At 40.8% G+C, this 13,299-nt stretch overlaps 1 protein-coding gene across 1 annotated transcript in view; it reads left to right on the forward strand.

Annotated features, from left to right (window-relative positions):
* ofcc1 (orofacial cleft 1 candidate 1) overlaps window positions 1–13,299 on the forward strand; it is a 66,507-nt gene that overhangs the window by 3,542 nt on the left and 49,666 nt on the right. Inside the window, exons 4-10 of the mRNA XM_010791412.1 lie at window positions 2,164–2,268; window positions 2,911–2,994; window positions 5,225–5,437; window positions 6,200–6,297; window positions 7,626–7,712; window positions 7,986–8,047; window positions 9,339–9,459. Of these exons, the coding sequence (XP_010789714.1) occupies window positions 2,164–2,268; window positions 2,911–2,994; window positions 5,225–5,437; window positions 6,200–6,297; window positions 7,626–7,712; window positions 7,986–8,047; window positions 9,339–9,459 (770 nt within the window). The remainder of the gene's footprint in view (window positions 1–2,163; window positions 2,269–2,910; window positions 2,995–5,224; window positions 5,438–6,199; window positions 6,298–7,625; window positions 7,713–7,985; window positions 8,048–9,338; window positions 9,460–13,299) is intronic.

A 13,299-nucleotide genomic window follows, 5' to 3' on the forward strand; every position in this document is an offset into this window, starting at 1 on the left:
AGTTCATCTCATGAAAAATGGGAGCAAAAACAAAAGTGTTGCGTTTATATTTTTGTTCAGTGTAAATAAAGTACAGAAATATACAGATATTAATAGAAATAATAGAGAATTTTAAACAGTTTGCATGATTAAAAATGATGTTAAATGACATGTGAATTCAAAATTGAAAGTGAAAGTTTTAACAGTAATTTATGAGGCTGGTAAACAAGAAGCTACATCACATCTCACATACTAAGTGATAACAACAGGGTCATATCTAGTTCCTTTCCAAAGAAGGTATCAGGCGTCCCCTTCATAGGTTAATTCTCTAAGGTCAAACAACAAGAGAGGTTTTTTAGCCACTGACTGATTGAGGTCTTTTCTGGGTGTTTCCAATAGACAGATATTGCTTGAAGAAGAGAACAAATTGTTAATATATTAGTTATTAAGTTATAAAGTCTTGGAATTACAGGGAAATCACCAGAAATACATTGTTTTGGGCATTCAGGTAGTTTGGCTGAAACTATTTCCGGTAATGTTCCCAAACCATCCTTAAATAAATATTTAATAATTGTGTCCCAAAACATTAAGGCAGATTGGTCTTTTCTTTTTTAATAGCTGAAAATGCAAATTAGGCCACGTATGTAAAGCATACAAAATACATGGTAATTTATTAATAGTATAACTTTGCTTTAACAGTGCTGTGTCATGTGCATAGAAACTCTTATTACAGGCAGAAGGCATTGTATAAATCACACGCTATGTGTTTTATAGGATCATTGCTTAATTATTTGTGATAATTGCAGCACATTTTGGATAAACAAACCATACATCACAAGTACAAAATAAGCAACCCTCTTACATTAGAGAGTGTGAATATGCAGTGACTCTGAGCTGTTATTGGACGATCAAAATGTCACATTGTTCCATGTTTGTGACACTTCTATTTGGCCTTTACCAAAAATAAACATGTCATCATCTCTCATTCTGTGCAGCTAGTTATTGATAATATGCATGTAAGAACAGAGAATTTAAATTTTCATTAAAGAGATGAACTGGAGGACAGCCAGACTATTTAGGTAAATCACAGATATGATTCAAAATCCGTGGACGTTACTTCCATTATGCAAATTTGTGTTTGAGAAAAGGGTTTCATAACCTTAGTTATTTGCGGAGAAAATTGTTCAAATTATTTTCGTAATGATGTAGAGGGATTTAACGTGTGAATTTCACAGTCAATTTATGGCCCCGTTGAGTAGTCACACGGCTGCTCCTTGTTTAATAACTTCTTCAGTCTGACTGTTTAACTTCAAGTGTTAAAACCTCAGATTTTTCATGTGAGCACGAAAGAATCCCAGTGAGCTTTTTTTGGGCGGTGGCCTAGTGGGCCAGCGGTGCTCCTATGCAAACACTCACATTTGTATGTGTGCAATACTTAAATAAAGGCGATCCTTGTGTGGAATATATAACATGATATAACACACCATGCCATTTATTTTCGCCCCACAACCTGAGAAATACAAGTAAAGCAATTTAGATTGGAGTGAAATATTCAAGTCCTGTAATGAGAATGATTTGGGGTTAAGAAAGCTGCTTGGTGGGGTGTACCCTTAATAGAAAAAGGCCCGGAGCCATTGGATTCCCATAAACTCTGTGGAGCTGACTTGATACCCATAGGTCAGTGATTGCTAATAAGAAGTCAATGAGACATGGGCTCGGGTTATTTTCCTTTGGATCTGCTCCTCCAAACTTGCCCGGTCCTCTAGGCCGCTGACCTCGGAGTATTTAGAAGGTATTGTCTTTGAAATTCCAGGTACTTTTGAGCTTGTAGACTTTCTCATTAGTTCCTTTTGAACATGGCAAACATATGGCAGTCGTATTTAAGAGATTGCCTGCCGTGACCTTTTGCGGCATGCTAATTAGGCCCCAGAGCACTGCAGGCCGCGGAGAGGTGCAGCGAGTCTCTATCCCACTTCTCCCTCTCTGGCTCTGTGCTCCCGTCTCATCTCGGCTCTGCCTTATCTGCTCGCTGCCCCGGCCCTTCCACAGTGTGGGTTTCAAAATTAACATTTCGCTTCATGTGCTTCTAATAACCACTAACCTGAACCTGTACAACTCCCCTCTTCCCTTCCCCACTTGCCAACCCCCAACTCCTCTTTCTCTCGCCTCTCGCACTTTCCACAGGAAATAAACGCGCCCAAAATTACTTTGACCCGTCGTCGGCGGAGCAGACAGACCCAAGGCATTGCGGGATGGCTGGGGTCAGCACTGAAGATGAGCTGGAATTAAGTATGCCATTCTCCGTCATAATAGTTCTCCTCGGTTCATTAAAGCGAGGTGAGAGAGATCACTGGTAGCAGTTTGCCATTTGAGACGCCAGGACGGTCTATGTAAATATACCAAGTGATGGCATCACTAGATTGGCTATCTAACCGGCTGTCATTGACGAAGGTCACGTATCATTGGTCAACTCTCATTCCATGATGGCGTTTTCTCCCCCTTTTCAAATGGCACACGCAGAGCCATATCAATAGTTTGCAGCCCCCTCCCAAAGTAGGCCTATTAAAAGCGAGCTCTTGGGAGAAAAGTAATATGCTTGTTATAATGAAACATGGCTATTAATGGAGAAGCCATTACACCTGTATCTTTTGGATATCACTGCCGTGTAATATCAAAGGATTCGCCAAACCAAATCTCATCACATGATGACAGGCCGGCTAACAGGCATGTTAATGCTCCTATTTCATTACCCCTCTGCATACTTGATTTTCAGCCCTCTCCAGCCACGGCTAATTTCCCTCGTTCGCATGTTAGGATGTGGTTTAGATTGACTTGTCTGATATGTAGAAAGTAATTTTGAAGCACACACATGCACGCAATTTTCCAGCACCTTTGAGGGTGTACTCACGTTATAATTGTTTTGACTTGTAGCAATATTGAACGCTGATGAAAACAGGCTGTATCACAGAATGGCTGCGATGCTGGATGAGGACGATACCTTCATAAATATACCAGGTATGTATCCCAGAGTTACTCTAGTCCTGTATCTTGGCTATAAGGAAACATATAGTCAAAATAGCAATGAATAAAACATTTCTAACTTTCTAACTAAATAATATATATATTTATTATTATTTAAATTCAGAACAATTTAATATAATCAATTTTCGTATTTTTTTTTAATACCTTTCCAAAGGTGCTGAGATGGAGTGTAATCATTATTTCCTCACAAATTAGAACATTTCGTGTGTTTGTTTGGTAATATATGGAAAAAAACATTGTGATATAACATCCTCAAACTAGAATACCAAAGTTACAGTAAAACAGTCAGGTTGTTAACATCAGCGTTAACAATGGTGCCGGTTGCAGTCTTAAGGTGCAGTATTTTAAAGAGAAGCTCAAGACAGTGATATCATAAACAACCCAGACAAAAATAAGACTACATTTTCCACCAACACTTAAAGCAGCATTAACAGAACAAAGAATAAGACTAGAAGCGGACTTTCACTTATACTCAGTGCTTTCCAAGCACAGCCATTGTTTCACAGTAGGCGTGCCTTTTCTCATTAGCTCAGTTTCATTTGAATATGTAGCCAGCCAGGCAACACTGAGGTGGTTTAAGCTTAGCATTGTTCTGGGTGAAGACAGTCGCACCAGATCCTGTTGACATGACGCACATCTCTCTTGTAATTCCAGCGCACAAGTGATGGGTTTAGGCCCGCTTCAACACGGTAGAATTTAGCCGGCTTGTATTATTTGCCATTGTCTTGGATTTAGCTGTACCACCGAGATTAGCAGCCCCATCCATTGTCTTGGAATGTTCATGAAATCCCACAGAAAGTAAAGAGGATCTCGGATTAACAGTTCCTCCATGCAATAGGCTGAGAGACTGGGAGAGGAAGAGAAGGAGGAAGAGAGAGAGCTCTTACTTCTGTACTGTTGGAGTCCAATTGCGGCGACTGCCAGTAAGCACTTCACCGAGCCACAATAGACTTCCAGACAATCACCTTATGCCGTTGTGTGATGCCTCCCACCGGTGTAGGCAAGTCTTCTTTTGCAGCTTCAGAACCAGCTCAGTGTATGTCAGTTCTGATCCTGACATTTTGTGATTGTTTCTCAGGGTTTTGTCTCAGCTTTAACAGTCTGCTACAAAGCACATCTCACAAGAAAGAGCATGAATACGACAAAGTATTAATGAAATGGACAGTGGCCAGTGCCGTAGACACCTTCTCAGAAAAAAAGAATCCTAGAGAAATCCCTTCTGTCTGTCTAAGATCTTCAGCTCTTGAAACATTCTATTGCTTTGGCTTGGAGATGAAAGAAAACTGAATTGGTACTCTATTCATTCTAGTTCTCTGTAAGGCGTGAGGTATTGATATCAGCTTCTATGTGAAAAGCATTAGGCAGTGATAACGGCTTTGGCTGTTGCACATCTTGGACTGCACACGTTGAATACACGGATGCTCGAAGAATACCTTCTTGTTTCTACCAACGAGGCGGCGAAGCAAAATTGAAAAGACGCACAGCAAGCAGGTTAGCTAAGATGCTTCTCTGCTTTCTGTAATTGATTCTAGGCTGCTAAATAGAAACTAATTCAAATACAGTGTAGAAGAAAACTTTTTTTCTATGTATGTTCCAATTCAAATGAACTCATTGCCAAAGCAGGATCTTCCTTTGATTCTTGTATAGAAACACATTGAATATCTGAGATCTGTAGCATCAGTTCAACCATGTGCACCCTATTTTATATCTGCTATTTTCTTTTCTTTTATTAGGAAATTCCAGCCATGCGTTTGTCTGTTCCTGCATGATTTTGGATGAATGGTATAATATATTTCATTTATAAGACTCGAACAAACATCTTCTAACACTTTAGCAAAAAACTAGCATAGCAGGCTAATTTATTCGTGTTTAATGGCCTTGTAGAACTAAGGTCCTGTTAATATGTTTATGTAAAACTCAAGAATTGAAGGATAAAAAGGTTCTAAAGTGATAACATGCATATTTTGTCAATGCTCACACTTGGCGTTTGTGTGAGGTACTGTCATTGTCCACCTTCATGGGTCTGTATACAGTCTCTGTAAGTGTATGTCTGGATGTGGTAAATATATGCACATCCATCAGTACGTATGTGTGTGTGTGTGTGTGTGTGTGTGTGTGTGTGTGTGTGTGTGTGTGTGTGTGTGTGTGTGTGTGTGTGTGTGTGTGTGTGTGTGTGTTTGCCCACCGATGCATATCTCTCCAGGTACGCTGCTAGCCTCCAGGGATGAGGAGGTGTTGGAAGTGAAGGCGGGTGATCCAGTCCTTCAGCTCCACGGTGGTGGTGAAGCCTCGGGCTCCACACCCTCCCAGACCCAAACCATCGCCAAAGCCCAGACTGGGGCCAGTGCTGGGCCGGGAGGAGAGGCTGGACTCGAAGCAGGGAGGATGGTAATGGGCAGAGAGAGCGCTGTAAAAAGTAATGCTATGCTTTTATTTACGTTTTGAATTTGATAGCTGGATCAATAATATTAAGTATAGTATAGAATATGTTTGCTTTGCACATGATATAAATTGATCATTAGAAGATATAGCGAGTAATTAAGTGGTGGAGGAATGAGTCAACGTTGTTTTAAACGTGTTGGTGTTTAGAAGCCTAAAACAAGTTCTGTAGTTAGAACAAGCTAAACAGATTTTCACTTTTTATTGTACGACACAAAACACACCTCTAAATACCATAGACTGTAGGTAAATACCCTATTCGTAAATGTCAGAAAGCTTCTTTGTGTCATACAAACAGCGGTTGCTACGAAGTGACTACTAAATGAGGTACTAAATGTCATCACACCGAACATAAGCCACCTTGGGGATAGCGGTGGTGAAGCACTACATTGGCTTTTTACTTTAGCAATTGTAATGTACGCTTCATAATATAAAGTGGTTTTGAAACATGAGGAATATCGGGCCGAACACATTTTTTTTAAATATCGTGAAACATGTTTGCCACAGAGCTTATTTTCTTAAATATTCACAAAGATTGTCGATGCTTACTTCCTGGTCGGCCTACTAAGTACATCATCACTGCACCACTCTTATTCCAGGACGTTACATTCATTTTTGTTGAATTTGTCTTTGAAAAATATTTCATTCATAGATTTACAAAATTCTAAGAATCACTCATCACGCAACAGTAGCATTTCATTATGGATAAATATGATAAGGTCTGTATTATTTCTTGCAGTGAGGCCAGTGGAGGAGCAGATCCCCCACTACGCCCAGCAGCTGAGGGAGCGTGTGCGGCCTGACATGATCACGCTTGGCAGCCTTTCACTGCAGCAGGTCAGGGCTACAAAGAGGAATATCTGTGTCATCATCCCATATTCACCAGCACATCAGCCATGTCCATTATGCTGTGTATCAGTGGCTGCGGCTAATGGACATAGAGTGTGTGCATGTGTGCGTGTACATTTATCTGTTTTGTCTATCTGTATGTGTGTTACATTCTCAATTTTCTCTTTCCTTGCTCCATTTTTTTGTTCCCAACCTCTTTTCTTCCCACTGCCACCTTTGTAAAAGTTCTGCATTTCATTTTCAGTGATCTGAATCTCTGCTGAATGCACTCATTTGAAATTGCTTTTTGTAGAACATGCATTCAAGGTTAGATAACTCATTCATCCTCGGCTCAGAATGAGTGCATGGATTTCTGCTGTATAATCTACGCTACATAATATCCTCGCACAATTAACTTATTTGTGGAGACACTTTTGTTCCGTCTTTGAACTTTGTTTTGCATTATTACGCATATTTGTTTCTCACAGAAGCAGATTTTTTTTTCTTTACCCGTCTTATGTTCTTTTCAGGAAAAATAGAGCGTGACTACTTTTTATTTGCCAACTGGGGAAGTAGGGATATTGTGAACTAGCGGTAAGATCTGAAGCTCCTTTCAAAACAAGTGTTTGTAGTCTATAAATCGGAAATGGGAGAGGATACAAGAACATGGGGTTTCCATTGTGTTGGCAAATCTAGATTGCAAAGAAACCCAAACATTAGCACATACGTAAAGAGAATGCACAACTTCCATCCTCTGTATTTTTAGTCATAATCTTGCTTGAAAAGAGAGTAGGAGTATCAAATGATATGAATAGAAAGTAAACGTAATTGGGAAAGAAATGCTTTAACAATGTCTCACTAGCAACAGTTGACTCATCCTCCCTTACTGGATAATCAGCAGCATCTACTGTGTACTGTATCAGTATTGGGATCAGTGTTATCTTATTCTGCTATAATATGTATGCGCTTTCCTACTGTTTCCACACCCACCTCCCATTGAAAGCACATTATCCACCAGAGATTTCACATCTATTTTAAAAATAATAGCGTTTTTCTTCTGTCTCTATTCTGCCGTACAAAGCCTCTACAGGGCGAGACGCTGTCACTTAGCAGAGTCAATGCATGTGAATGGGGAGTGTGAATGTGCTGACTGAATGTAAAACCGGCAGAAATACTCATCAAACGCTACATGTCTTAAGGGCCTGGCTCAGTATCGATTGCCTGCAGATTGCATTACAGTTGCTCCTTGTGCTTAATTCTGCCATTATGGCGCACTGCACTGTTCCATAAAGCTGCATCCAAAGAAAGTGTGCATGTGTATTTACACGTTTTTTCAGCAGGCGGCTCAGAAGGGACCGCTGAAGAGGAGTGAGTGGGCAAACAGAAAGAAGACGCTAATGGACTTCTTTGCTGGAAATGTTAAGGTAAAGACCCGTCTGATGTATATGTGAAGCATATGTTGGTTTTTAGTTTTAGATAACCACCTATAGATCATTTTAAAAGCAATTCTCCCATAACACAAAAGCTTGAGCGCTCATCTATTAGAAATATTTAATAACACTCAGTCACAGAAATAAAAAAAACATCTTACATCATCATTTAGATTGATGGGTTTTAAATGAAACTGTCAATTAGCGGATAATGACTGTTAACACATTAACAGTGTTTGTTAACATATCCACTTTAATATTTCAAAGGAGCCTCATTCACAAAGAGACTGTGACGATGCTCCGCAGCCCAGACCGAACACACTGCTGCAGTGGTGAGCCCTCTCCATGTTTCTCTCCATATTGATGTCCCATGACTGTAATTGTGCGAAAAGCATTCGTATTCCCACTGACGTTCAAGAAGGAATGTAATTCACATGTCCTCTGCATGGCTTCTCCCGTCAACGAGCATTGCATTGTGGGCATTTTGGCTCGAGGGCGCAGAAATCCGTCCATGTCATCGGGCTTGGAGGCGCATCCATTTTTGGTCCATCCACTTTAGTATGAGATCACACATCAGATCTCGCAGCGAAGCCCCGTGGGCAATCGGCTTAGCATGTTTAACTTTTTAGTAATTACGGCGCTGGCTGACATGATAAAATCACAAACCACTGTACTGTACAGTATCTCCTCTTATGTTTGGTTGTGTTATGGGTGGGTGGTAGTCGGACACCAGCCCTGTCAGATGAATGTGGTTCGGAGTTTAGCAAGATGACCTCCTCTCGACAGCCTTGAACTCTGTAAATTCCTTCTGATATCAATGGTGGGTGGCTATTAGGCATGGGAGACTTTCTATGCATCACCTAGGGCTACATCTGCCTGAAATTTAATGAGAAATGATTCCACTTTTTCTCTCCCTGCGCCTATGAAAGGAAAATAAAATAAAGAGGAGAGAGCTGACTTGTGGTTTTTGTAACAAATGTGTAATTCATTTGTTTCCACTGTTTCTGATTTAATGGAGGTCGAGTAATTGCATTAAGAAGCACATTGTGCCTTGTTGTGAACTGATGAAAGCACATGTAATACTTTTGATAGGCGAACACTGAGGAGGGAGAGAAAGGGAAGAAAGACCCAGTGCCTGCCTTTGATGCCGAGCATTTATTTGCTGAATTATCCCTCCCTTTACAAGCATCTTATCCCCAGTCACAGGCAGGCCAGGGCTCCTCTGATATTGCTTTATTTTGAGGAATTAAGAGAGGTGGCGAGGAGACAGAGCGAAGCAGCCGCTTATTACATTACCAATGATAAGATTGAAACGGCAAGATAGGCAGGGAGAGAGAAAGAGAGGGACCCGGTGGAAAGTGTTTTGTTGTGGTGTTATTAGATTGAGCTGCTGTTGGCTACAGAGTGGAACAACAGAGTCCAAAATGCAGGTGGCTGTTAACAGGGTTAGCTTCTTGTATTTTTATTTGTGTGTGTGTGTGTGTGTGTGTGTGTGTGTGTGTGTGTGTGTGTGTGTGTGTGTGTGTGTGTGTGTGTGTGTGTGTGTGTGTGTGTGTGTGTGTGTGTGTGTGTGTGTGTGTGTGTGTGTGTGTGTGTGTGTGTGTGTGTGTCTAGCAGCAGAACCATTGAAAGCCCTTCACTCAGAGCGCTGGGGGAAGGCCAAGAGGAAGCGATGGCCAAATACGGTCAGATGACAGAGCTCCCAGAATCCTCCTCTTCGGCATCACGACCCCAGTGGCAGGTAGGATCTGTTAGCCGCTCTGACTGTGAGCTGCACAAACAGGAAGTGACATAGCCCTTAATCTCCTAAAGGCTTGTATCACAGGGGGAGATATCGATCCCGAAATGTTTACCCAAAAAAATGCAGGGTTTGTTTGTGCAAAAAACACTGCAATGATGTAATTATATGAAATCATGCCACGAGTGGGACCTGTAAGGGAATAAGGACATTATCTCCCATGTTTTTCAAATTCCTTCACTCCTTTCATTACACTATTGGGTACTGTATGCCAACACAAAAGCACATTCACATAAAGGCACCATGAGCAAAGACCCTCTCATATACTGTATGCTAACTATTCAGTCGCATTCTTTTTATACAGTATAAAGATTTTTTTCCCTCCTGCTTTGTGCGGATGGCGTCTGTGGTTTTAGGAATTTAAGTAGGAGGGAAAAGGAGTCTTCGGAGATGAAAAAAGGGGAACAGAGAAGTGGGAAAGAGAGGAGGAAGCTGCAGCTTTAGCGGTAGCATCAGCAGCTGTGGGAGGAGGCTGCTGTTGTGTTGCATCTGGGGATGAGGCTGCCATGCCACCATGCTGGCTTAAAGATGTAATGAATCTTCAGTCGGGGGCTTTCCTTCCAGGGTGACAACTAGCTTTGAGGAAGGTTGTAAATGCAGGGGAGATTGTGGTATAATTCCTCAGACTGGCGTTTGTGCCCCCCAGTCACCATTCGATTATCTCCCAAATTGCTGTGTTTCACTGAGATAAAGATTTTTTATGGCTTGCTGACTTGAAACAACCGGCACAGGCAGAATAGGGGGCAAAAGAGGGAGAGGGAACGAGAGAAAGAGAGGGAGAGAAAGCAATGGCCAAACCTGCCACGCATAGTAATTTCTTTTGGTAAATGACAAAATCTTTGTTTATATGACATTTCCCTAAAATGACTGCAGCGAGATGAATCTGAAATATAAAATGTCACATTTGGCATGCAAAACTATGAAAATATATATCTGTGCAAAATTCATGGAGGCATTTAATTTAGAACGTGTTTAATAACTAAGGCAGCCTGCATCAGTAATCCTGCCCGGAGGTCCCAAAAAGATTGTCATATTTATTCTCTGCTTTCTTCACCCCCCTCCTTCATTCCGAAGCCAACAATTTTTAAGGGTAAATGTTCATTGTTAATTAAGATTTACTAATTAAAATGAAAATAATTAACGAGAAAGCTTAATCTCTGAATATTAGCCCATACTTAGAAAGAAAGGAAGTTTTTGTATGTGGCATTTCCTGTCTCTATTAAGAGTGCATTTTGTGTGATCAGTCAATGTGTGGAAAGCCCTGAAAAGATGTTTCAGCGAGAGGACGGCCGCTTGCCAGAAAAACCACGGAGGATCCCTCGCTGGAGCCTTTGATCTCATCTGTAGGAGTTCTGTAATGTTATGGCACTTTAGGCACAACTCAGGCTCGGGGCAAACAAACCACCTCTGATATGGAAAATTGTCTCACTTCACCTTTTACCTTCTTCGACCGTCCATTACACGCAAAGCAGGCAGGCCGGATAATAACAATACCTCCTTATATTGGACCGCGTTATTGTTGTTTATTTATTTACCTCTTTTCCCCTCCTTTATCATCCTCCTCCTCTTCCTTTCCATCTCTTTCCAGTGTGGGGGTTTGGAGGCCTCCATCACTTCCTCCCAAATGTAAGATGTGTGGGCTAAACCGCTTTGCCACCAATTATACTAATTTCACTTCTGCCTAAATTGTTTTTGTTGTTTCGGTGTGCAAAGATACTCACAGTGGGTAGATTGAGGGGCATTACTGCAGGGCTCAGCACACACCTTCCCCCCTCACACACCGGTGTGAGGTGAACGTGTGTGTGATGTGTGTCAGGTTGTTTTGGTGACAACACTGGCTCTATTTGGCAGACACATTTAACATTTGACCTAAGTTGGTCAACTGATAATTCAAGTACATCAAATAAATTCGCTTCGCAAGATAGATCTAAGATTATCAAAGGGAAACAAATGCATGCACTTAAAAAAGATAACAGGAGATGCATAAATAGGCCTTTTTTAGTATTGATACTGTATACGATAACTGGGGTTTCGATATCGTCTGATTCTAGGTACCGATTGAATAGCAGTGTTTGATAATAAGATTCATTCCTAAGCCATTGGAATCCTTCTTTCATGTTTAAGGCCACATCAGGCTTTACCTAAACATTGCTTCCTCACATTATAAGACAAAATCCATCCATTCAGAATCATTACTTGGTAGTGAAAACATTCACTGTGCACCTGCAACACTTTTGAAATGTGTTGATCTTGTTGCTTAGCCTCATGCTTCCGGAGGTGCCTCATTAAGTTGGTTATGTTATATCTTTAATTTGGCACCCTTCGTGAAATATGGCAAGTAGTATTAATACATGTTGGAGTAGTAAGTATGAAATACCTCCAAACAGCTGACATGTTGAATATGTTTTCCGTATCGTAGTGCAATCAGGCGAAAACGTAGAATCAAACTGAATAGATCAGCCCAATTGTCTCGGAATTGCCTTTCCAGCTATATAAACTAGAACCTGCAAATATCCCATACTAGTAGTGGATAGGTGCAACCCTAGATTGGACAGGAAAGGATAGCGTGTGTTAGATGAACAAATGGATGGACAACATGTCCAAACAAACAACAAGGGACCAATCAGCATTGCTACTAAAGATTAAAAACATATCAGTGATGATAAAAGAAGTGGCTCTGCTTAAGCCAGATTGACTTTTCATTTAGTGCTGTTCAACAGATGCCATAGGGGACAAGAGACTGAATATGTATTTACATTGTTCTCTGATTATGTTTCATAAAAGTAAACTGTCGCACCACCCTATTACTCATGCTAAGCCCTAAAAAGGAGGCACATGTCAACAAAAACAAACAAGCAAATAAACAACAAGTGGGCTGATGTAGCCTGAAGGTTGTTGGGATGAGCTCGTTACCACAAGTTTGGCGTTTTCAAACCTTCATCTGAATGGGCAGTGTGGCCAGGGGAAATAAATACCGCTCTCAACTTCGATAACAAGGAATGCTGATGTGCCCTTGAGCAAGGCACTTAACCTCTAAATGGTTGAATGGAGATCATCGGATGGAAGCCCGCAGCTGTACGGGTTAGTCTTACATACATGACTGCTTCACTGCAGTTGGACAAAAACACTTCTCTTGTTAAGAAAACGTACCTGAAGTTGCCTTCCTCAAAAACAAATACAAAGTGTCATGGTTAGGAATCATCATTTAGAAGTTGTCAATGCTCCAACAAGCGACAAAAAACCCCATTATCTAAGACTGTGGCCATGCTGTCTTAAGTCCAGATGTTGTTCCTAATATTATATTCATTGGATGGGCTAGATATAGCAAGGTTGGGATATTTCTGTCACTTCACTCCTTTAAGCCCCTGTCACACTGTCCCGAAATTGACACCCGATGGACACACGAATATGGAATTGTGAATTTCGCACGAAGATGGCCCTGAACCACACACGAAGGCAACATTTACATTACATTTAAGACATACAACTGTAACGAAAGTAACGAAAACGATTATGTTAAAGTACTATGATACTGTACTGATATTTTCAGACTTTGTTCTTTACTTTATCCGTCTTTATATGTAGAAGATATTAAGTTTTCTCCGTAATGTTGTTTCCATAGCAACAACAACTTCCTGTCAGCTCGCCTTCAAAATAATATATTATATCCTTTTCAGTTTCACAGAACACAAATTGGGTTATTTACATAATATGTTTACATGATTTTGTTGTGCAATAAAAGAACCCGATGGACACACGATAAAGGAAATGTTCAAAATTCGG

Source organism: Notothenia coriiceps, unplaced genomic scaffold (genome assembly GCF_000735185.1).
Source record: "Notothenia coriiceps isolate Sejong01 unplaced genomic scaffold, NC01 NC01_scaffold00035452, whole genome shotgun sequence".
Taxonomy (NCBI): domain Eukaryota; kingdom Metazoa; phylum Chordata; class Actinopteri; order Perciformes; family Nototheniidae; genus Notothenia; species Notothenia coriiceps.